Here is a 26695-nt window from a genome sequence, read left to right on the forward strand (position 1 = left end):
TCTTTCAACTTTGATAAGAATAATACTGGAGTCAAAATTAAAACCTAAATGTTCTGTGATTAAGCCAGATTTTTCAGAAGATTTCTTTATATTTTTATATTAATTTATTTTGTTTTGTGTATGAATTTCCTTCCTGGACATATGTATGTGCACTACACATGTTCCTGGTGCCTGTTAAGACTAGAAGAGGGTGCTGGATCCAGTTGAAGTGGAGTTGCAGACATTTGTAAGCTGCTATGTAGATACTAGGAATTGAACCTGCATCTTGTCAAGAGCAGCAGTTACATTTGACTTCAGAGCAATATCTGGTCCCTAGATTTATATTATTTTTAATTCTGTGTATTGCCTATGTGTGTAGCTAGAGTTTTCCTGCTTGGCCCACGGTCAGGGCAAATCTCTCTCACCCGCCAGTCCCACAGCCACTCAGTCCCGACCAAGTAAACACAGAGACTTATATTGGTTACAAACTGTATGGCCGTGGCAGGCTTCTTGCTAACTGTTCTTACAGCTTAAATTAATCCATTTCCATTAATCTATACCTTGCCACATGGCTCGTGGCTTACCGGCATCTTCACATGCGGCTTGTCATCATGGCGGCTGGCAGTGTCTCCCTGACTCAGCCTTCCACTTCCCAGCTTTATTCTCCTCCTTGTCCCACCTACACTTCCTGCCTAGCCAATGGCCAATCAGTGTTTTATTTATTGACTAATCAGCAACACATTTGACATACAGAACATCCCACAGCAGCGCCAGCGCCATTTCAGGCTTAGAAGGCTGCAGTTCAAAGCAATAGGCTCAAGCTAATATAAAAAAATAAGCCACATAAAGATGGCTACCACACAGAAAATCTGGATTATGTTCTCTTTGATATTCGTAACTGAAGAAAAACATTTGATTGTAAAAGCTATTGAGTTATGCCAAAATGTATATTTTAAGGGTACCTTGACTTCAAAATTTGAATATAAGGATATGTTGTTTTGGAAAGGAGACTCTGCTTTTGTTCCCACAGAAAGCCAAAGGCTATGGATTTGTTCCAGATGAAGATACATCAGGTTTGACCAGCGAAGACCCCCTGAAAGGTCTCCGATGACACCATGGCCCAGATGATCCAACATCCAGAATGGTTTCAAGGCAACTGGCTCAGGTGATACAGCCTCACGGACTACTCCATGATCCTTAAATTTTCTTTGTGTCCCCATAAGATACAGCGCCCCCCTCCAGCAGGAAGTAGTAAGAGAAGCTACGCCCAAATTCCCAAATTATATGTAATTTTACTTTGTTAAGGTTAAAACCTTCCTTTTGGAAAAAAAAAAGGGGGGGGAAGAGCTGTGGGATGTTCTGTATGTCAAATGTGTTGCTGATTAGTCAATAAATAAAACACTGATTGGCCATTGGCTAGGCAGGAAGTGTAGGTGGGACAAGGAGGAGAATAAAGCTGGGAAGTGGAAGGCTGAGTCAGGGAGACACTGCCAGCCGCCATGATGACAAGCCGCATGTGAAGATGCCGGTAAGCCACGAGCCATGTGGCAAGGTATAGATTAATGGAAATGGATTAATTTAAGCTGTAAGAACAGTTAGCAAGAAGCCTGCCACGGCCATACAGTTTGTAACCAATATAAGTCTCTGTGTTTACTTGGTCGGGTCTGAGTGGCTGTGGGACTGGCGGGTGAGAGAGATTTGCCCTGACCGTGGGCCAGGCAGGAAATCTCTAGCTACATATGTGTATGTATGTGTATTCACAAACTGTATGCCTGATGCCTTAGGAGAGCCAAAGAGTCTGTCACATTCCTTAGAACTGGAGTTACAGACAACTGTGAGCTGCCTGTTGGTGCTAACCACCAAACTCTGGTCCTCTGCAGGAGCATCAAGTGCCCCTAACTGCTGAGCCATCCCTCTCGCTTGATTTTATTATGTATTTAAATTAATGCAATGGGTTAATAATTCATGTTCTGAGTTTCATTATTGTGTTAACTAATTGACAACTCGTTTCATAAAGAACCATTTTTTAGATATTCAGTTATCTGTACAAGAGACACACTAACTTACCTAATATCACATCTCTGGAAGCCATGTTCACAAATAGTGTCAATATCTATGTCAAATATTATTATCATAACTAAAAACTGCACAGTACACTAAACCTTCAGAGTTCATTTTCTACTTATCTACCTTAGACTGAATGAAAATGAAATAAAAATGAAAAGTTTGTTCAGCAAACTTCTTGATGATCACCTATTTGAAGGGGAACATCAAGGCTCATATGTATAATTGAGTCCTAAGTTTATATCAGGAGGGTTTAAGCCCAAACATACCCACTTGTAACTATAAGAAGGAGATATGGCCTAGGCTCATGAGCACCATCTGTATTCTAACATTTAATAATGGAAGCACAGTCTTTGGTTTCTCCTTCATTTTATCTTATTTAAGAGTAAATAATCTGTAAAAGCAATTTCTTTCTCTGTTACTTTTGAGGTTATGGCAGCCTATTTTTATTTTCCATAAAAGTTTCTTCCTATGGTCTTGGATGGTTAAATATATATTATATTTTATGTGAAATAGCTGCTGTTAGATATGGTGACTATGTCTCTATCTGATGGCATCAGACATATTCCATGAAATTGTGTAAATTTTTATTATTGAACTTGCTAATTTTGACAATAATTGATTTTGGATATTTTAACCGAATTTCATCTCATACAAGGAAAACATTTGTTAAAATATGCACAAATTTCATGTCTTGAAATCAAAGCTACAGTAGCCCAAATCATGCACCATAATTACAGACACATACACACCCACGGTGAAAGAATCCTTTCCATTTTGTCCTTTATTTTTATTTTTATTTTTGTATTTTATTTTATTTATTTATTTATTGTTTGTTTGTTTGTTTGTTTTTTTTTTTGTTTTTTTTTTTTTTGTTTTTTTTTTTTTTTTTTTTTTGTTTTTTGTTTTTTTTTTTTTTTTTTTGAGACAGGGTTTCTCTGTGTAGCTTTGGAGCCTGTCCTCGAACTCGCTTTGTAGACCAGGCTGGCCTCGAACTCACAGGGATCCACCTACCTCTGATTCCCAAGTACTGGGATTAAAGGCATGCACCACCACCACCCGGCTATTTTTACTATAAGATGAAAATGTGCTGTGCATTTGACCTCAGTCCCTCACCTACAAATAAGTTCCCAGTGCTTCCCTTGCTTTTGAGATAGGCTTACCTGCCAGGGTAGAAGCCTGTCGTGGTTTGTGTCTTCATGAGATCCCATTTCTGTTGTCCTCAAAAGCATTTTATGAAGGGCGTGGGCCATCGCATACACTGCATTCCATATGGAAAAACTGGGCTCAGAAGTGACCATCATATTTTTTTCTTGATTTGTCTTTAGGGATGTATTCAGTGGGCAGGGTTTATGATTTCTACATAGCAGAGGAGGAGGTGAGCAATAAAAATTGTCAATCCAAAATTTATTAAAGTAAAGCTCATCTGGGTACTTGAAGGGTGTAAGTGCCTCTAGAAAGTGGTTGAAGCCAGGGATATCTCTCTTCTTTGAAAATGAGAAGCTTCCTTCAAAAAAGTCCATCAAATAATTTTGCTTATTGAATACAGACTCTAAGTAAACTAAGTGGGACTTGGCCATGATCCACACCTTCCTTCTGGCTTTCATGATTGTAGTTTTCATGAAGAAAAATACTAAGTCATCTATATCACCATAGAATACATGCACATTTGCTCGTGTATGTTGGATCAAATTCACCAACCCAACCTCAGATGTTAACAGAAAATTCCATTTAGCCTGGAGTTTTTCTGTAAAAGCCACACAGATACCTTCTGATACCATCTCTGCTTTCAGGTCAGAGAGGAACTCCTTTCCTTTCAGATCATCAGACACGATGAGCCCTACCCACTTCCAGCCAAAGTGCAGCAGTAGAGAGGTCACCCCTTGGGTTAGAGCTGTGTCTTTAGGAGACATCTGGTAAAGGGATGGGAATGTATCTTTGTCACTTAGCATAGAATCAAAAGTTCCATATGTGACCTGCAGAAGCAAACAGAAAAAAGGGGATTCTGAGTTTCTAGGTATTTGGAGTCATCACCCTTAGAGAGGAAGTGAGTTCATTATTTGCATAAGGGGATCAGGAAACTGAATGTTGGTAAGGAGACTGTCTTCTGTGATATTAGCTTCTCTCTCATTATGTGATGGAATACCGTCTTTGTCAAGTGCTATGAGCTCTAAAATTACCATGAGTTCTGAAGGAAGTGAGTGAACAATATTCTGTTCATGTTAGATTTTAAAGGCACCAAGATTTCTCTTGTTCCAAAAACAATGGAATAGAGTATGGGGTGTAGAGATAGACTGCAGAAGCATTCCCAAGTGCTTTACTCTGACCACAGGACATCACCTTCCCTAGAACCTCTGCCTTCAGGAATGTAAATAACACATTTTTTCACAGATTTCTCTCTTGCATTAGAAAAGAGCAAATCATGAATATCTGAGGGAATTTCACAAGCATTGTTGCATCATACTTCCCAAATGAGAGATTTGACAAAGTCATTACCCAGAAACTAATTTAAAATGCAAATCTCTGAGATAAATGGAAATTCCTGTGTATATAATTTTTTCTTACTTTAGGATACAATAAATGTATGAATTGTTTCACTGAGTGATAATAATCAGTTTTACACTGTCTGATTTTCTAATCTTGATTATCCATGAGTAAGGCACTCACCAAATATTTTCTCTATTTGCAGTGATGCCTACTGATGGTTGCTTTGCTTCAGTAGTGCCTGGCAAGAGCTAAATGTTGGGATGTATCTAAGTGGATGTTCTCTGTGAATGGTACTCTGAGATCTACTTTCCAGAATGAGAAAATAAACTCCTTGGAACATTTTCATTTGTGATGGCCCAAGGATTGTCCCAGATTTGTTTACATGTCCTGAACTTACTATTCCTCTATCTGTCAGTCATTGAACACAGGATTATCTTGAAGATGTTTATACCACAGCTTGGGCAGTTGGTTATCTGGGTTGTATGTTTGCTCCATGAACAGTACTCAGCCATGAGCTCCCACAGTACATCTTGCCAATGACTGGAGATAGAATCATGAATATTACTAAGTGATCTTCTTAGAAATCCACAGTATTGACTGCTCATGTTTTTCACCCCATTCCACTGTTTACCACAGCAGGATCCATGTAATTCTTTCACTTACGTTTGAAATCACCGGCAGGAAACATAGACAACTTCTCCATTTTCATTTGGTCAGATTTCCTATGTGATTATGGACACCAAAACTTTGCCAACTTACTTGTGGAACTTTGTAGAGCTCCAAAAGGGTTCCAATTGCAGCTGAAAATTCAGGCCTGGTTCCCGCAATGATTCCAAGAGCAATGTGTTGAGTTTTGCATTTGTAGTTAGGGATAAATTCACTCCTTCCAGACAGCCACACCAGAGGGCCCTCCAAGGTTCTCCGGTGGGAGTTAAAGGCATTGTAGAGGTGGAAACCCAAGGTCACATTGGGAAGCAGGTGGGCATCCTTATTAATCTCCTCCATGGCAAAGTAGAAGGTCAGCAAATGTTGATAGTTTTTCCATCTCCCTCTAAACAGGAGGGGCAGAATTTTGTGCACAATCAGGCCACTATTCTCAGTAATTCTTTAGCAAATTCAGGAAATTAGAAGTCGTTAAGTCCTGACTTCTTTCCTGACACATAAAGCTTGTGTGAATGAGCCCCTGACAGCTCAGAAACATCATGGAATGATTTGTGAAGTCTCAGTACTTGGTTTCTTGAAGAGCATAGTGTGGATTTAGTGTCACTTGTCTGTGTCCTATGTCTGCTGAATACATGGTGCTTATGATGTTTCTATTCATGGAAGCATTGGGCGAGGGAAGAGTCACTAACGTTTTCTCTAGGATTGTGAATAAAAGCTTCATATCTTTTTATTTTGTAATGATTTGATTCCATACTCATTCTTGAAAAGTGTAATAATTTTTTTGAATGCATGCCTAGTGTTAAAGTGTTTCTTATGGAGATAGACAGATAGCTAGGCATTAGGCATTCTGCCTCCTCTTATAGAAAACCTTGCAACATTCCCAGAACCTACATGGTGACTCAGAAACATCTGTAGATCCAGTCAGGAGCTCCTCTTCTAGCATATTTGGGCCCAAGGCACACATGTGGCAAACATACATATATAATAAGGAAACCACTCAAACACCTGACATAAAAATAAATAAATCTTTTTGGAACTGCTTCTGGGGCTTGAGAAGTGACTGAGAGGTTAAGACTACTTGCTGCTCTTGGGGAGCACGCTAACAGGTCAAAGCAGCTACTCTTTGGGTTACAATAGTGTGTAACACCAGTTTTAGGAAATTATATGTTCTCCTCTGGCCTCTTCAGTCAGAAGGCACAAACATGGTACACAGATGGACATGTAGGGAAAACACTCATAGACATAAAATAAAAAAACAACAATCAAAAAACTAATAAAGCAAGAAAAGAGAGTTTCTCTAAGCTTGCAGATTAAATGAGTGATAGAGTCTCCTGTGTAAGCCAGTGAAAGAATCAAAGTAAGTGGAAATAGAATATGAAAAGAGGAAAAGCCCCGAATCAATAAAGGCAGTGAAGAGTGCTCAGAATGAGATTAAAGGAAACTTTGGAAGCAGGAAGTTGGGCTGAACTGTCTCACAAGTCATTCAGTGGTTGGGGAGCGGTCCCTGGGAGCTATTTTCAAAACCTGGGTTAGATGGGAGCCTGGCTAGTCCCACTGGAGACAAGTCAGAGAATTCATGAGGCTCAAGTCTCCTGGGTTCTGTTGAAGCAGAATCTACCTGGAGGCCTGAAGGCAGAAAGAGGAATGTAGTTTACAATGTGTTAATTTGAGGTCTATGACTAGATGCTATGTTAAGAGAGAATCTGTTGTCCAAAACCTGACAATTGACAGCTATCGAGAGAGGAAGAAATTACTCTTCCCCAGGGATTATCCAATACCAAATATTCAGCAGTAAAAGTATGTGCATGTGTATAAATGTATACACGTGTATCAATGTATGCATGTGTCTAAATGAATATGTGTGCATAAGTGCATCTATGTGTACAAATGTATGCATGTGTACACATGTATGCATGTGTATAAATGAATGCATGTATATAAATGTATGCATGTATATAAATGCATATATTTTAAAAATGGATAGATGTGTATAAACGTATTCATGTGTAAAAATGCATATGTGTATATTAATGTATTTATGGGTATAAATGCATACATATGTATAAATATATGCATGTATATGCATGCTATAGTATATGCATGCTTATAAAAGAATACATGTGTATAAATGCATGTATATGTATAAATGAATATTTGTATATGAAAGTATGAATTTCTATAAATGCTTACTTGTGTACAAAACCATAAATGTGTACAAATGTATACATGTGTATAAATACACATGTGTACAAGTATAAGCATATGTATAATGCATACACGCGAATATAATTGCATGCCTGTGTATAAGTACATACATATGTATAAATGCATACATGGGTGCAAATTCATAGATTGGATAAATGAATACATGTGTATAATTGTATGCATGTTTATAAATGCATACATAAGAATCCCTGGAAAGAGCCGTGTCTGCAGACTGGCTGAACAGAACTTCAGTGATATGGATAGGTTGAAGTGTTGTAGGACTAGAGGCTCATTAACTTATTCCAGGCTAACTGTAGCACCCTGAACAGCCATTACTTGGACATGTCTGCAGGTGAGCTAACCTCCTACAACTAGTTAATTAAATATTTTTGAAATCTACTAACTTATGAGACAACTGACTTCCAACAACCTAAAAGCTAAAAATAACATCACATAGCATCTTGGGCCTGTGGGATAAGTTTTCCCATCTTGCCCGTGACTTCCTCTCTGTTGTTTCCACTAATCTTTTGATTTACAAATTTCTTATATTTTACTCCAAAAACTTCATGAAACTGCCCCCACCTTGGAACATGGAATCTGGGGTCAGCCAAATCTGTGTTTACCAGCCACAGTCACTCAAATTTGGTTCTAGAACGAATTGTCTCTTCTTCTCTTTGATCTGAGGGCTGAGGTTTTTCCTATGACACAAAAGCAATACTCAACACGAAACAATTGATTCAGCTGGTTATATTTGTGTACTTATATATTTATATATGTGTGCACCCTTCTTCATTAAAATGATAAAACAAAATTAATATGAAAGGGAGTGGGACTGGGAGGACAAGATAGAGTTGAAGGTAGAAAATCAAAGAGGAAATGATAGAATTGTATCTTTAATATTGAGGTGTTGGGGAGCAGAAAGATCAAAATATATTGTCTGAGATATTTTTATGAGTACTGTATTTAGTCTGCCACATGTCCTGAGTGATAGAATGTATAGAACGTGTATGTTAGAGAGCAGGACTGCAGGAAAATTATGGACCAAAGAATCAAACAGCAGGTAAGCTATTCCAGGAAGGACATAAGAAAGAGAGCCCAGTCCTGGGCAACCACAAAACAGGCTTCTCCCCAAAGAGTTATCCTGGGGTTTGAATGAAACCTCTGAGGCCATGAGGTCAGTAAAAAATACAGAATTGCAAACCTGTTGATCATTGCAGTGAAGGCCAAGACTGTGACATCCTGCCAGTCTGAGAGTCACACAGCAGCCCTCCTGCCTGGTGATTAACACCGAGCAGGTTTTCAAGTGTCAGCGCCTGTACTGTTCTCATGCTATGGTGGCTTTCCAGTTTCAAGTCACCAAGGAGACATCCTCCAGCTAAACAGCAACCATAGCAGAATTGTTGGGTTGGCCCCAAAGAGTGAGAGAATGGAGCCAGCCCCCAGAATTCACAGCTCAAAGTGGCTCTATAGCTCTGATGTTCCAGGTGGGAAAATGGCTCCTATGAGCACAGGCTGGTGGACATCAGGCTCTCATCCATTAAGACGTAGGAACAACATAAGCCAAAAAAAGACAAGAGTCCACACTGTCAGCTGACCTCCCTCCATATGTTCAGCTGGCAGTCTGCAATTACTAAGGATAGGGGATTCCTTTCTCCTAGTCCTCATCTTCTTTTATTTTTATACTTGATTCAAATTTTCTCCACTCCATTTAGCAGAGTATGTATGGTTAAATTACTTGAGAATATCTTATATGCATAGAATATGTGTTCATCAAATCTGCACCACCCCCATTACCACTTCTTCCTCCCTTGTCCTTCCTGACACTTTATCCACCCAATTCAAGTGCATTCTCTGTAATTCCCCATAGAGTCCACTCTGCATTACCAGCATATACATTGGAGTAAGGCCTTCTGCTGCAGTATGGGAATCCTGTCAGTGTTTACACCCTAAAGAAAACTGTATTTCTCATTCCCAGAAGCTATCAAATGCCAAAGGCTCCTCAGGCAGAATGGTATTCATGATCCTCTATCCCATTAATGTGTTTGGCTTCTTTTCCTGCAGGTCCTGTGCAGTAGGTTTGTGTGTGCCATGACCATGTGATGTAAGGAATAATTTCACCCCAAATCATGCACTACTTTTGACTCTTAGAAAAGTCTACCTGTCTTCTGATGTGGTCTCTGAGCTTTGGGGAAAGAGTGCATGATAAACATGCCCCACGTAGAGCTGAGCACAGTCTCTTATTATCTGGTTGGTGACCACTTATAGGTCTATGTAATAACCACGAGCTATTGGAAAATGAAGCTTCTCTGAAAAGGTATGAAGGAAGTATGCATTGAACTGTCTATATAAAGATAAGAACTGAGGAAGCAGGTAATATATATGTCTATTTAGCATAGTAATAATAGTAGGTCTCATTTTGGATCAATGGCATGACTAGCCAGAGTTTCTTAGGTCAGTTAATGGAGTGAGGCATGAGATCTGTCTAATGGAACTGGACTTAAATATGATAAGAATATTGTGGGTTACCCTTGTAATATTCATGCCACTATAAAGATATGCCACCAGTTTGCATATCTTTCCCTGCCAGTCATAGTTGTAGGTTTCAGAAATCACCGGTGGGTTAGAGAGTTGATTATGCTTTCTTTTATTAATGTGCACAAAACTTTTCAGCTCTATGGATGCTAGCAGGAAGGAATAAAGTTTTCATGTCAGCCCATCTTGATTTCAACAAGTCCTATAACTCAAGTATGCAAACACCATCAAATTCTGGAGGGTAACCACGAACAACAGAAATAGCTTGTAATGTTTGGGTGTGTATGGACAGCATTTACAAACAACTTGAAACATATCTAACACTGGGATTTTTGTTTGATGGCCCATGGTATCTGGGAGAAGCACTATTCTGCAGCTATAGAATAACGACATTTAAATTATTGATATATGTATGTACTTTAGGACGATTCTATATTAGTACATTTCCATGTAGTTTTCTCCAAGGTCTTACTGTTAATCCTTCACACACTCACTCTGCTGATCTGCACTCCCAACACTCACTGCCTAACCCTTCCTGCTCCAGTATTTCCATTCCCCTGTTCATACCACTTGTACTCCATTCCTCTGCTAGTGAAATCCCTTCTCCATTGCACCTTACTAGTTCCCTGATTTACATGGGTACACCAGTTAAGTAGAGATACCTGAAGATTCAAAATTAGCATCTGCATATGAGAGAAAGCATCTGGCTTTGTCTTCCTGTGTCTGGGTTACTCCATTAAGAATGGTAATTACCAGCTCCATTCATGACATGTAAATTACATAATTCTGTTTTTTCGTAGCTGAATAAAACTCAATTGTTTACATGTACCACAGTTTCAATATCCATTCATCAATTGGTGGACATCTAGGCTATTCCCATTTCTAGCTATTGTGAATAGACCAACAATGAACACGGATGATCAAAAATTTCTATAGTAGGATATGCAGTCCTTCAGGTATATTTCCAGGATTAATAAACATAGAGAATGTTGTAGATCTCTTTCTACATTTTTAGGAAGGCTCCACACTAATTTACATGGGGCCTACACCAGTTATTGGTCCCCTTAACCCACATAAGGGCCAGTATTTGCTGTAATTTTTCTTCTTTGGTAAGATGAAATCACAAAGAAGCTTTAATGTTCATTTCACTGGTTGCTAAGGAGATTGAACAACTTTAGAATCTTTCTCAGCCATTTGTATTTCATGTTTTCTGAATTCTCCTTTCAACTACACATGTTTTAAATTGGGTTGTTTGTTTTATCTAGAGTTAAATCAATGCTTGTTGATAAGACATTGGGATCTCTATTTTCTGTTATCCCACCTTCTCAGTTTTGAATCAAGTGAGAATGTTTGAGATGCAGTCTTGAGTCTAATCAGAGTTGAATGTGTGAATGAGTTATCTAGAGTATTTGTAACCTATGTTCCAGGCAGCCTCTCTCACCCTATTGAGCACCCACCACATAGAAAGGGATGCTGCTCTCTCAGTCCACTTGGAGACACCCATGACTGAAATTCTTGTCACTGGAACACTTACCTATCTCTCTCCCATCCTTGCTCTTACTCCCAGTGTGTTCCCTCCTTACGCTTGGAGCTTGCTCTGCATACTCCTCATGTGCCTTCTCCAATCTCTTTTCCTTCTCAGATTTAGATATTCCATTAATCCTAGTTGTCTTATTTGAAATAGCTTGACCTCAGAACAGTTCAATGACCGCAGATGACACACTGGACTTCCAAATGCCCAAAGACTGTAACAATTTCTGTCATCATAAGCATATGATCCCAAACTAAATTCTCTCTCTCTCTATCTCTCTCTATCTCTCTGTCTCTACTCTCAAAAATCTCTTGTATCTGGGTCTTAGTTCCCTGCTCTTGTGTTATCTCAGAGTCCTCTCTCCTCTCTGCTTGCTCCAGTCCCTTCTCTCATCACTGGTACAGTTTTACAAACATTCACATATCTTTGGGGTATGGATAATATTAATATTGTGTCATGCTTTTGTATTCTATAAATAAAGTGTCTGTGGGGTTGGGTTTTAGTTCTCCCCCTCCACACCTGAGCATTCTGTTTAAAAGTTTCTTTCAAATCTGTCCTGTGTCAGGTGAGCCACCTCAACTTGTGACAAGATAAACAGAGAAAACAGAATAGCACAGGAAAAGATGCTGTGTGCTTAAAAACAGCTAAAAAGTAAATTATTCCCAATACAGGTCAAGGCTGATAATCTACTCCCTTCTCTTAGATCCCTAAAAATTTTACTAAAGTATAAAGTTTATCTTTATGTTTGTAAGACAAGTCTGTAAACTTTCTCTATCTCAGGGTTTGTAAATTCATTGGATGTGGTTTAAAAAATCTGTAAAATCTGTAACAAAAAGTTAGGGTAAAATTTCTTTTAAAAAAGGATTGAGAGATATAAAATCTACATCATGCTTCTGTGTAACTTTAATTTAACTCTTGTTCTGGAAGATCCATCTAACACAGCACACTGTATATGTGACTTTAATTCAATTACTGTTTGTGGAAAACAGAACTTACAGCAAATGTTTGATGAATCTGCCAGCTCTCATTGAAGCAAGAGGTGAGTGATTATTCTCCCACCCAGAGAGTCCTGGCTCTAGGTCCAGGCCCTGGGGCACAGCCAATACCCAGGAACATCCACCCAACTCTGTCCCAGTTGCCAGCCAGCAAGGATATCTCCTGTGGGTAGGTTCCTCTACCAAAATCCCCCATTGAACCCTGCAATCTACAAGACCAATGCCCTACCCCAATATCCATCTGCTTGTGACCCCAGTAACTTCGAGAGACAAGGAATCCACCTGCTCTCATTGAACCAAGAGGTGTATGACTCTTCTCCCACCCAAAGAGTCTTGCCTCTAGGACCCAGGCCATGGGACACAGCCAGTCTCCAAGAACCCCAACCCAACTCTGTCCCAGTTGCTGGTCAGCAAGGAAAACTCCTAAGGGCAGGTTCCTCCATCAACCCCCCCCATCAGACCCGGCATTCTACAGGACCCATGCCGTACCACAATACCCATCCACCTGCAACCCCAGTAAATTCCTGATACACGAAAAACACCAGCTCTCATTGGACCAAGAGTTGCTGGCCAAGTGGTAAGATTGCTGCTGGCAGGCTCCAATACCAAACCCCCCCATAGGATACAGCAATCTACAAGACCTATGCCCTACCCCAATACCTATCACCCTGAGACACCAGTGGCTTCCTGAGACACGAAATCTGCCAGCTCTCATTGGACCAAAAGAGTCTTCCTGAGACACAGAATCTGCCATCTCTGACTGTACCAAGAGCCCTGATAAGACCAAGAGTGGCTCCCTGAGTCACAGAATCAGCTAGCTTGGACAGGGCCAAGAGCAGCTCCGTTAGATACAGAATCTGCCAGCTCCAATCAGACCAAGAGTTAAAATTGGACCCAGAAGGGCCCCCTGAGACACAGACACATCAAGCACAGAGTGGACCAAGAGCAGCTAGATCAGACACAGGCACCTCTTACACCTATTGGAGGAAGAGATGAATAGATGTCAATGCAAAAATACATACAACAACATAAAGAGCGATATGGCATCACTAGAACCTAGCCCTCCTACAACAGCAAGACCTCAACATCACAATGTAGAAGAAGCAGAAGAAGGTGTCTTTAAAAATAACTAAATAGAGCCGGGCAGTGGTGGTGCACACCTTTAATCCCAGCACTCGGGAGTCAGAGGCAGGTGGATCTCTGTGAGTTTGAGGCCAGCCTGGGCTACCAAGTGAGTTCCAGAAAAGATCAAAGCTACACAGAGAAACCCTGTCTCGAAAAACAAAACAAAACAAAAAAAACAAAAAACTAAATAAAGATGCTAGAGGTCTTTAAAGAGGAAATGAAAATTTCCCTTAAAGAAATTGAGGGAAAGACAAACAAAAAAATTGGAAGAAATCAATAAATCCCTTAAAGAAAGCCAAGAAAATCATGAAAAAGCAATTAAACATGTGAAGAAAACAGTTCAAGACCTGAAAATGTAAATAGAACCAATGAAGAAGACACAAACAGAGGAAATGCTGGAAATAGAAAATCTGAGTAAACAAACAGAAAACAAAGATACAAGCACAACCAACAGAATACAAGAGATGGAAGATAGAATCTCTGGTGTAGAGGATACAATAGAGGAAATAGATTCATTGGTCAAAGAAAACATTAAAGCCAACAAAGTAATAACACAAATTGCCCAGGAAATCTTGGACACCATGAAAAGGCCAAACCTATAAATAATAGAGATAGAAGAAGGAGAAGAATACCAACTCAAAGAACAGAAAATATATTCAACAAAGTCATGAAAGAAAACTTTCCCAAAATAAAGAAGGAAATGCCTATGAAGATACAAGAAGCTTATAGAACACCAAATAGACTAGCCCCCCCAAAAAAAGTCTTCTCACCATATAATAATTAAACCACCAAACATACAGAATAAAGAAAGAATGTTAATTAAGAGCAGCAAAGTTTCTCCTTTCTCAGTCAAGTGACTTATAAAGGCAGACCCATCAGAATAACATCTGATTTCTCAATGAAGCCTTTGAAAGCCAGAAGGTCCTGGACAGATGTAATGCAGACAATAAGAGACTATGGATGCCAACCTAGATTAATATACCCAGCAAAGCTTTCAATCATAATAGACAGAGTGAACAAGACATACACAAGACAAAACCAGATTTAAATAATACCTATCCACAAATCCAGCCCTACAGAAAGCACTAGAAGGAAAACTCTAACCTAAGGAAGTCAGACGCACCCACAAAAACACAAGCAACTGATAACCCCACAGTAGTAAATCCAAAAGAAGGGAAATACACAAACACTAAAACCAAAAGAAAACAGGAATTATAGTCACTGGTTATAACATCCCTTAATATCAATGGACTCAATTCACCTATAAAAAGACACACGCTAACAGAATGGATACAAAATCAGGAACCATGCTTCTGCTGCATACAGAAAAACACACTATAATTTCAAAGATAGACACTACCTCAGGATAAAAGACTGAATAAAGACTTTCCAATCAAATGGTCTTGAGAAGCAAGCGGGTATAGCTATCCTAATATCTAACAAAATAGACTTCAAACTAAAATCAGTGAAAACAGATCAGGAAAGACACTACATATTCATCAAAGGAAAGATCCACCAAGATAAAGTCTCAATTCTGAACACTTATGCCCCAAATACAAAGGCACCCACATATATAAAAGAAACATTACCAAAGCTTAAATCACACATCAAAACCCATACATTAATAGTGGGAGACTTGAACACCCCACTCTCACCACTGAACAGATCTGCCAGAACAAAACTTAAAAGAGATACAAGGGACCTAACAGATGTTATGACTCAAATGGACTTAATTAATATCTACAGAACATTCTACCCTAACAACAAACAATATACCTTCTTCTAAGCACCCCATGGAACCTTCTCTAAAATCAACCAGATACTCGGTCACAAAGCAAATATAAACAGATACAAAAGAATTGGAATGACCTCATGTACTCTCTCAGACCACCACGGCTTAAAGTTAGATTTCAATAACAACAAAATTTACAGAAAGCCTACAATCTCATGGAAACTGAACAATGCCCAACTGAATCACCACTGGGTCAAGGAAGAAATAAAGAAAGAAATGAAAGACTTCCTAGAATTCAATAAAAATGAATGTACTACATACCCAAACTTATGGAACACTATGAAATCAGTGCTAGGAGGAAAATTCATAGCACTAAATAACCACATAAGTAAGTTGAGGAAATTTCACACTAGTGAATTAACAGCACAATTAAAAGCTCTAGAACAAAAGGAGCAAAGTCACTCAGGAGGAATAGATGCCAGGAAATAACCAAATTGAGAGCTGAAATCAATAAAATGGAAATAAACAATACAAAGAATCAATGAAACAAAGAGTTGGTTCTTTGAGAAACTCAACAAGATAGACAAACATTTATCCAAACTAACTAAAAGGCAGAGAGAGAGCATCCAAATTAACAAAATCAGAAATGAAAAGGGAGGCATAACAACAGGCATCAAGGAAGTCCAGAGACTGATCAGGTCATACTTCAAACACCTGTGCTCCACAAAATTGGAAAATCTAAAAGAAATGGACAGTTTTCTGGTTAGGTACCACATACCAAAGTTAAACCAAGACCAGATAAGCAATTAAAATAGACCAATAACCCCTCAGGAAATAGAAACAGCCATTAAAATTCTCCCAAACAAAAAAAGCACAGCACCAGATGGCTTCAATACAAAATTCTACCAGATTTTCAAAGAACATTTAATACCAATACTCTTCAAATTGTTCCACACACTAGAAACAGAAGGAACATTATCAAACTCCTTTTATGAGGCTATAGTTACTCTGATTCACAAGCAACACAAAGATGCAACAAAGAAAGAGAGTTACAGACCAATCTCTCTCATGAACATTAATGCAAAAATACTCAATAAATACTGACAAACTGACTCCAAGAACACAACAAAAAAAGTTATCCACCATGATTATGTAGGCTTCATCCCAAGATGCAAAGATGGTTCAACACATGAAAATCTGTCAATGTCACCACCTTGGACTGCTGGTGATGGTGCCTGGACTGGTCTACTCTGGTGACCGGTCTAGTGAATACCCTAACTATCATCATAGAGCCTTTGTCCAGTGACTGATGGAGACAGATGCAGAGATCCATGGACAGGCATCACGCTGAGCTCGGGGAATCCAATCAATGAGAGAGAGGAGGTATTCTGCAGGCAGGGAATGTCAAATCATGACGGGAAGAAGTGCAGAGATGACCGGTCACACTACTGGAGGCTCATGAACTGTAGACTAGTGGCTGTGATGCCACTACAGACCTGGACTTAGGCCCTCTGGATACGGAAGACAATTGTTTGCCTCAAACTGTTTGGGAAGCACTCAGGCAGGGGGATCGGCATCTAACTCTGGTGCATGGGCAGGCTTTTGTGAATCTGGTGCCTGTGGTATAGTGCCTTGAGCAGCCTTGGTACAGTGGGAAGGAGCTTGGACCTGCCTAGGCTCAGTGGGCTGAGCTATGCTGACTCCCCATGGGAGACCTTGATTGGGGGATGTGGGGATGTGGGGTGGCTTGGGAGGGAGGGCTGGGAGATGGGAAGAGGGAGGAGGTGGGATCTGTGGGTGGTGTGTAGAGTGAGTAGAAAAATTTTAATAAAGAAAAATGGAAAAATAAATATAATATACACATTGATTTAATTTCGCAGTTGTTCTACTAGCCAGTGTTTGTCTGCAGATGCTGGGTTGTTGGTTTTTTTTTTTTTTTTTGCATTGGTTTTAAAGAAACTTAAAGCTAGTAAAAAAAAAAGAGAGAGAAAGAAAATCTGTCATTATAATACACAATATAAAAAACTGAAAGAAGCCGGGCGGTGGTGGCGCACGCCTTTAATCCCAGCACTTGGGAGGCAGAGCCAGGTGGATCTCTGTGAGTTCGAGGCCAGCCTGGTCTCCAAAGAGAGTTCCAGGAAAGGCGCAAAGCTACACAGAGAAACCCTGTCTCGAAAAAAAAAAAAACTGAAAGAAAAACACATGATCATATCATTAGATGCTGAAAAGGCCTTTGACAAAATCCAACACCTCTTCATGATAAAAGTCTTGGAAAGATCAGGAATACAAGGAACATACCTACACATAATAAAGGCAATTTACAGTAAGCCAACAGCCAACATCAAATTAAATGGTGAGAAATGCTTAGTGATTCCACTAAAATCAGGAATTGAATATCTGTTCAATATAGTACTTGAAGTTCTAGCCAGAACAATAATACAACAAAAGGAGATCAAGGGGATACAAGAGGAAAGGAAGAAGCCAAACTTTCACTATTTGCAGATGATATGACAGTATACATAAGTGACCCCAAAAATTCTACCAGGGAACTCCTACAGCTGATAAACCTTCAGTAATGTGGCAGGATACAAGATTAACTCAAAAAAATCAGTAGCCTTCCTATATACAAATGATAAATGGGCTGAGAAAGAAATCAGAGAAAAATTGCCCTTTACAATAGCCACAAATAATATAAAATACCATGGGGTAACTCTAACTAAGTAGGTGAAATACCTGTATCACAAGAACTTTAAGACTCTGAAGAAAGAAATTGAAGAAGATATCAGAAAATGGAAAGATATACCACACTCAGGGATAGGTAGGATTAGCATAGATAAATTGGCAATCTTACCAAAAGCAATCTACAGGTTCAATGCAATCCTTATACAACATCTCAACTCAATTCTTCACAAACCTGGAAAGAACAATACTCAACTTCATTTGGAAAAACAAAAAACACAGGATAACTTAAAGAATCCTGTACAGCAAAGCCACCTCTGGAGGCATCACCATCCCTGAAATCAAGCTCCACTATAGAGCTATAGTAATAAAAACAGGTTGGAATTAGCATAAAAACCGACTGTGGACCAATGGAATAAAATTGAAGACCCTGACATTAACACACATACCTATGAACACATGATTTTTGACAAAGAAGCCAAAACTGTACAATGGTAAAAGAAAGCATCTTCAATAAATGGTGCTGGCATAACTGGATGTCAGCATGTACAAGATTGCAAGTAGATCCATATCTGTCGCCATGCACAAAACTCAAGTCCAAGTGGATCAAAGACCTCAATATAAAACAAGTTACACTGAACCTGATAGAAGAGAAAGTGGGAAGCATTCTTGAACACATTGGCACAGGAGACCACTTCCTAAATATAACACCAGTAGCACAGACCCTGAGGGCAACAATTAATAAATGGGACCTCCTGAAACTTAGAAGCTTCTGTAAGACCAGGAACACAGTAAATATGACAAAAAGGACAGTCTACAGAATGGGAAAGATCTTCACCAAACCCAAATCTGGCATAGGGCTGATCTCCAAAATATATAAAGAACTCAAGAAACTAAACATCAAAATACCAAACAATCCAATTAAAAAAATGGGCTCTGGAGCTAAACAGAGAACATTCAAGGGAAGACATTTAAGGAATTGCTCAGCATCCTTAGTCATTAGGGAGATGCCAATCAAAATGACTCTGAGATACCATCTTACACCCGTCAGAATAGCTAAGATCAAAAGCACTGCAGACAACTTATGTTGGAGAGGATGTGTAGCAAGGGGAACACTCCTCCACTGCTGGTGCGAGTGCAAACATGTACAGCCACTTTGGAAATCAGTGTGGCAGTTTCTCATAAAAGTGGGAATCAATCTTCCTCAAGACACAGCTATACCACTCTTGGGCATATACCCAAGGAATGCTCAATCATCCCACAAGGACACATGCTCAACCAAGTTCATAGCAGCATCATTCATAATAGCCAGAAACTGGAAACAACGTAGATGCCCCTCTACTGAAGAATGGATTAATAAAATGTGGTACATTTATACAATAGAATACTACTCAGCAGAGAAAAACAATGACAACATGAAATTTGCAAGCAAATGGATGGAACTAAAGAATATTATCCTGAATGAGGTAACCAGATTCAGAAGGACAAACATGGTATGTACCCACTCATAAATGAATAGTAGATGTAAAGAAAAGAATAACCAGACAACAGCCCACAACTCCAGAGAAGCTAGCTAACAAGGAAGACCCAAAGAGGGATGCCTGGATCACCCTGGGAAGAGGAAATATATGAGATCTCCATGAGTAAACTGGGAATGGGGGGTAAGCAATGGAGGGTAGGAGATAGGGGATGAGAACAAAAGGGAATGGGATGGTTGAGCTGGAACAGGGATGGAGTGGGAATGCAATGAAAGAGATGCCATGATAAAGGAAGATATCATGGAGATAGAGAGAAACCCGGTGCTAGAAAAGTTGCCAGGAATCCCCAACGATGACCCCAGCTTGGACTACTAGAAATAGTGGAGCGGGTGCCTGAACTGAACTGGCTTACCCCAGGGATCAGACAGGTGAATACCCTCACTGTCATCACAGAGCTTTTCTCCAATGACTGATGGAAGCAGATGCAGAGATCCACAGCCAAATACCAGGCAGATCTCCTAGAGTCCAGTCAAAGGAAGAGAAGAGGGATTCTATTAGCAAGTGCATCTGGATCATGATGGAGAAATCTGCAGAGACAACCAAACCAAACTAGTGGGAACTTATGAAAGTTGGATCAATGGCTGTGGAACCTACATCGGACTGGACTAGGCCCTCTGCATGGTGAGACAGTTGTGTAGCTTGATCTGCTTGGGAGCCCCCTGGCAGTAAGATCAGAATCCATCCCTGGTGCATGAGCAGGATTTTTGGAGCACACTACCTGTGATGGGATACCTCGTGCAACCTTGAGGCAGGAGGAAGGGCTTGGACTTGCTTCTACTGGATGTGCCTCCCCATGGGAGGCCTCGCCTTCTTCTGAGGTGGAGTGTAGGGTGGTTTGGGAGGGGGAAGCTGGTGGGGAACGAGGAGAGAAGAGGGGGATCTTTGGTGTGTAAAATGAATGAAAAAATTCTTAATAAAAAATAATAATAAATAAATTCCTAATGTTATAATAGTCTATTCAGTTATCAGAAACTGACTTAGAGATGTATTTCTAATGTTATGTTTTCTATGTTAGTTATGTCTTTGCTAACTCTGTTCAACACTAGGCATCTAGAAAATCTAGATAAATAACAACATGTTTTCAATGGATAAAATATGTTTGATAAATAAAGTTTATAAATTACTAAAGTCTATCCAGACCAGCAGAAACTGATTTGAAGGTGGACATATACCTCTTTGTCTTCTCTAACTTTGTTAATCTTTAGCTATTTAAATAAACTAAGTCAAATAAGAAACTGATATTTGTAAAAACACACTATGAATGATCAAAAAGAAATGTTCCTGGTCTCACTTTGGACTGCATTTTTTATTAAGAAAATTTTAATTTATTTTACACACCATCTACAGTTCCCCCACTTCTTCTCTCCTCCCAGGCCAACCCCCAGCCTTCCCACTCCAACCCATCTCACATTCTCTTCTCCGAGATAAGGCCTCCCATGGGGAGTCAGCAGAGCCTGGAACATTCAGTTGAAGCAGGTCAAAGACCCTCCCCCTGCATCAAGGCTGTGCAATGTGTCCCACTATATGTAGTGGGCTCCAAAATATACAATATAAACAAATTGAAAGAAAAAATACATGATCATCTCATTAGATGCTGAAAAAGCCTTTGACAAAATCCAACATCCCTTCATGATAAAGGTCTTGGAGAAATCAGGAATACAAGGAACATATCTACACATAATAAAGGCAAATTATAGCAAGTTGACAGCCAACATCAAATTAAATGGAGAGAATCTCAAAGCAATTCTACTAAAATCAGGGTGAAGACAAGGCTGTCCACTCTCCCTATATCTATATAATATAGTACTTGAAGTTCTAGCCAAAGCAATAACACAAAAAGAGGAGATCAAGGAAATACAAATTGGAAAGAAAGAAGTCAAACTTTCACTATTTGTGGATGATATGATAGTATACATAAGTGAACCCAAAAATTCTACCAGGGAACTTCTGCAGCTGATAAACACTTTCATTAATGTGGAAGGATACAAGATTAACTAAAACAACAATTAGCTCTCCTATATACAAATGATAAAAGGGCTAAGAAAGAAATCAGAGAAACATCCCCTACAATAGTCACAAATAATATAAAATACCTTGGGGTAACTCTAAAAAAGCAAGTGAAAGACCTGTATCACAAGAACTTTAAGCCTTTGAAGAAAGAAACTGAAGGAGATACCAGAAAATGGAAAGATCTCCCATGCTCATGGGTAGGTAGGATTAGCATAGTTAAAATGACAATCTTACCAAAAGCAAACTACAGATTCAGTGTAGTCTCCATCAAAATCTCAACACAATTCTTCACAGACTTGGAAAGAACAATACTTAACTTCATATGGAAAAACAAAAAACCTAAGACAGCTAAAACAAACCTGTACAATAAAGAAACCTCTGGATGCATCACCATCCTTGACCTCAAGCTCTACTATAGAGCTATAGTAATAAAAACAGCTTTGTATTGGCATAAAAACCAATATGTTGGCCAATAGAATCAAATTGAAGACCTGACATTAATCCACTTGCCTATGAACACCTGATTTCTGACAAAGAAGCCAAAACTGTCCAATGTGGACTGTATTTATGGTTTAAGGTTTTACTCTGATGCTAAAGGATCTTCAATTAAATCTTCAATTCAAAATTTTAAGACTCAGATTGACAGAGATAAAACTGTAAAATTCTAATTTTATAAAAACTATGAACTTGTTATAAATTGTAGAAGATAATTAAGACATGCAAGTTAATGGTCGGTTGTACTAGGACAGGCCCATTAGGGTCAAGGAAACTGGCTCAGACCAGTAGCCAAGACATGCACATAATATACTTCCTTAAGAGCCAACCTGGAGTCTGCTTGAGGGCCTAGCAACAGGAGCTATCAGAGTTCCTGGTCACTGTCAGAGGTCCTAGTCGCTGTCAGAGTTCCTGATCATGCAGAGTCTGCCTAGGACATAGCAATAGTCCCTATCTAAGTTCCTGATCATGCCCAGCCAATGAGGGATGACCACACAGACTAGGCAATGGAAGGAGGGTATATAAGGTCTTCCCTGTTATTAAATAAAAGAGTTCGATATTTGCCCTCAATGGACTCTTGGTTTCTGTGCTGTTGATGCCTTGCCTTCTCACCACCTCCCTCAAGGGAGCCATTAGAATCTATGCAACAGTCAGTCACTTTATAAATGATCAAACTTTTTACTGTGCTCTGAATTGTGGTGTTGGTAACGCTGAGTATAAATGTAATTCATATACAGAGGGGCAAGCCATAGACTTCTGTACATGCTATCAAGGAAAGCATGAAGCAAGTAACAGAAAATAAGTAAAGTTCATTTAAAATCAGGTATAGTTAATAAATTAGATGATGTCACTCAGAGAGATCTGCTGAATATGGAATGTAGACTATTTAACAGAAAAAGCTTCCCCTAATATACAAAAATACTAGCTTTTAGAATCAGCTGCTGAGACTATTCACAAATATGGTGGAAGAACATACTCCACCTTGACCTTTCCTCAGTTGTGCTAATGTGGACAACTGGGCTCATACCTGGCACACAATTTACCCACCACCAGGTCCCCACGAACATGTGGACCCTGTTGAGTTGAATGCCCTACTCTGCCCAGCCAAGGTAGGTCAGTTTTCCCTAGTTCCTCCTTCACAGAAACATCACTTAGACCACATGAGTCTGGTGTTTGAAGGCAGATGCTTTCCTGTGTGGCAGCCAAAGTCTTAATAGTGTCGTGTGTGGCATCCAACAAGTAACAACCCTGCTCCCAACAGAGTCATAGAGATCACCATGGAGGATTCCAGATGGATGCTTAGGTATCAGGTAAGTCTATATCATTTTAACTAATACAGGGGCAGTTTTGATTACATATATTTCCTCCTCAAGTTTGTCTCTCTGATTTCTGATGGTGCTGCTAACAAGTTGTTGTTTTCTAAGTTTAGCAGAAGCCAGCAGACCTATCAGCTCCTCCCAACAAGGTTGCAGCTGCATGGTCAGTCCACATAATATGTGAAAATTATGTCCTGTTTATTTTTAAAATAATAGGTCATCTGTTGAAGAAGGCAGACTCACAGACAGGGTTATCTTGCTGACAGGCTTCACACTAAAAAAGATCCCCTCACAAACTAGGTTTAAATAAAAACCAAACTGAAGCTATCATGCTATTACTTGGCAATAAAAATACTTCTTACTATTCATTTATTAAAGGAACTTGCTTTTCAATCATTCTTCCCATTAATCAGCCATATATGTCTTCTGGTAAATGATTGGATAGAAAAAAGGATTAAAGTTGATGTAAGTTTGAGGGTCATTGGAAGGGATATATTATGTACACACAAGTTGCAAAGGTCTGACTCAAGGTATGTGAAAATAAGACTTAAATATTTCTAAGTTTCAGAGTTTTATGATAGTAGTATGTGGAGTTCTGATAAGCTAGTAATCTAGCCTTGGTAAAGCACTGGCTACTATTATCATAGTCACAGGCCAAAATTTTTAATTTCCTTTCATTGTTGACTAAACATAGACTTAAAAGTGCTGCTGACTGTGCTGAAAATATCCATGTCATATATGTGGTGTGTGTGTGTGTGTGTGTGTGTGTGTGTGTGTGTGCGTGTGTGTGTCTGTGTGTGTGTGTATGTGTGTGTATGTGTGTGTGTGTGTGTGTGTCTGTGTGTGTGTGTGTGTGTGTAAAACTTGCCAGAAGAAAAAGTATTCACGTTTGTAACTGAGAACCATTCTTTGGGTCCCCAAGTTTTTACTAAGTCTATAAAGTACAAGTCTATCCCAGCTTTATACAAACACTAGTTTTGTTCCTTTATACAATGAGGATTTAAGCACAGATTACAGACAGTGTTCATGCTAATATATCTAAAACTTTTATCTCTGTGAGTAAACTTAAAAAAATTAACGTAAGATTCAGGCAGTCATGACTTGTATCCACCTATGACAGATTAAACAGACTCCCAAAAAGAGCTCCTGTCAATAAACAGTTCCAGCTTTCCTCCCTACTGCCTATCCCTGAGGATGGGTTCTCTCCTTCTCCTGGTCTTGGGACACCCTCCACCTCCTGCTGTAGTGGGATACTGAACTACAGTATTTCCATCCTGTAAAAGCATTCCTAAGAGAACTTTAAGTGCTGAATGAATGAGGAATGTATGTGGGAATTTTTCTTTTCACATACTCCATAATACCACAACTACCAGGACTACAGGTCTAGAAAACTGTTTCCTGCTCACAGAGCAGTGCATGGATTGCACCTTCAAGAAGATACTTCTCAGTAGAGGACCATCTTAATCTATAATTGATGTTCAAATGAACAAAGGTACCAACGATAGGAACAATAGAAAAAAGTAGGAAATATGAAAAAGCATGGCCAAATAAATCCTCCACAATATCAAAAGAAACCAACAAATGAACTCAAAGATACTGAGAGAGAGCAAGTGCCAGATGAGTAGTTCAAAGGGCAAAAAGATGAATGACCTAAAAGAAGATAGAAACAAGAAAGTGAAACCAACAGGGCATTGAGACAAGATGTAACACTGTACAGGAAAACAAAGGCTGAGGGACAAGAACAACAGCAGTTAAATACATATCAAAGACACAGTACCAAGAAAGACAAATCCTAAAGGGAAATTGAGATTCTTCCAGGAGACAGAAGTGATAGAAATGTTGGAAATGCAAAACAAAAAACCTCCAATAAAAACACAGGGGAAAGTGACCACAGAAGAACTGACTAAGCAGAAGACAGAATATCAAGCCTGAAAGATGTGATTTCAGAACACTGCATTAAAATATCAATAAGGAATTAATAAGTAATAAACATGACCACAGTGTCCAAAATCAGAGATAATTTAAAGAGACCAATGCAAGAACCTGTGGGATAGGAGATGCTAAGATAAGTACTAAAGATATGGGGATTTAGCAGAAACTCTCCAGGTCTGTAGAAAGAAACAGACATTCCAAGAGGAGTCATTAGATTCTCAAATAAATGTGAACAGGGTGGAGCCTCTCCTTGTCATATTAAAGTCAATGTGTGAAAATAATATAAGACTATCCATGGAGTCACAGAATGGACAGACACAAATTTGTTTTCCCTCTTTAATCTCTACCTGACTGAAAAATAAGCAAGAGGAAAGCAAAGGTCTGTAAGATGCATAATGAAAGAGGAAAGTTTACAACCGAGTGTCACATTTCTGTGTATACAGTTCTTATATTCAAAGGAATTACATGTGCACAGAGGAGCACGCACTGTCATGTAGCCAGAATACCCTTAGCACAGTCACACAAATACTTACAGAAAATTTTCAAATATATCCGGTTTGATCTCAAAAAATAAATGGCTTTTGTAGAATCCTTCTATTTTGATGTAAATGGGAACAAATGCACCTAGGATCATGTCAGCCTTCATGTAGGTGTTGGGCTTCCAGTAATCAAAGCATCTCTGGTGAGTCATTTCCCCTAATGTAAACAAAGACTGCAGGAGTAAGAAGAGGCAAAGCAAAGGAAGGGACATGTCAGGGTCTTCACCACACAGAGACAATGTCCTGCAACTAGGCTGAGCTGTGGAGATGATTGGCTTAGGTTATGGAACAGGCTCAGACCTCAACAGTGTCAGAGAAGACTCTGTATGCTACAGCTGGCTCCTGATGTTGCATCAGGCTCTTAAGCTGCACATAGTCTATGGTTCTCATACAAGACGAGGGCACAGACAGAAGCAAAGTCCAGACAACTGAGGATAGGGCAGAGTGCTGAGCTTCTCCTCTAACTGTAACTAGAGTGGCCCTGAATGTGCTGGCTTTTCTTGCTTCTTTTCCCCTCTCATGTATGTGCTCTGGGGATCTCATAGTCCTGGGGCTCTGCACCTGCATCCTCTATGCTGGGGGAAAACATGTTTGTATCTTTCCTTCTTCCCCCACCTCTATGATTTCATAATGGTCCACAGTGACTTTTAAGAGCATCATAGCCTGAGACAGAATTGTGGGTCATCAATCCAGATTGTGTGATTTAGATTGCTGTTTTGGAAGACACAGATAAAAATTATAAACACTGGGAAAAAGCCATAGCTGGCCCCACAAAGCATGCACTTGTAATATTCCATACAATGATTTCACAAGAGGGTGAAGTGGTGATGCCAGTTTCTAGTGTCTGCCATTCAGAAATCCAGTGAACTTCTA

General features: G+C 39.4%; 1 protein-coding gene across 1 annotated transcript in view; it reads right to left on the reverse strand.

Annotated features, from left to right (window-relative positions):
• Positions 1-26034, reverse strand: part of LOC128120570 (vomeronasal type-2 receptor 116-like) — a 48417-nt gene extending 22383 nt beyond the window's left edge. Inside the window, exons 1-3 of the mRNA XM_052754730.1 lie at positions 25817-26034; positions 5290-5581; positions 3207-4019 (exon numbers count right to left, since the gene is read on the reverse strand). Coding sequence (XP_052610690.1) covers positions 3207-4019; positions 5290-5581; positions 25817-26034 — 1323 coding nt within the window. The remainder of the gene's footprint in view (positions 1-3206; positions 4020-5289; positions 5582-25816) is intronic.
• Between the last annotated feature and the right edge of the window lie 661 nt (positions 26035-26695).

The sequence above is a fragment of the Peromyscus californicus genome, unplaced genomic scaffold (assembly GCF_007827085.1).
Source record: "Peromyscus californicus insignis strain IS unplaced genomic scaffold, ASM782708v3 Scaffold_2__1_contigs__length_46816999, whole genome shotgun sequence".
NCBI lineage: Eukaryota > Metazoa > Chordata > Mammalia > Rodentia > Cricetidae > Peromyscus > Peromyscus californicus.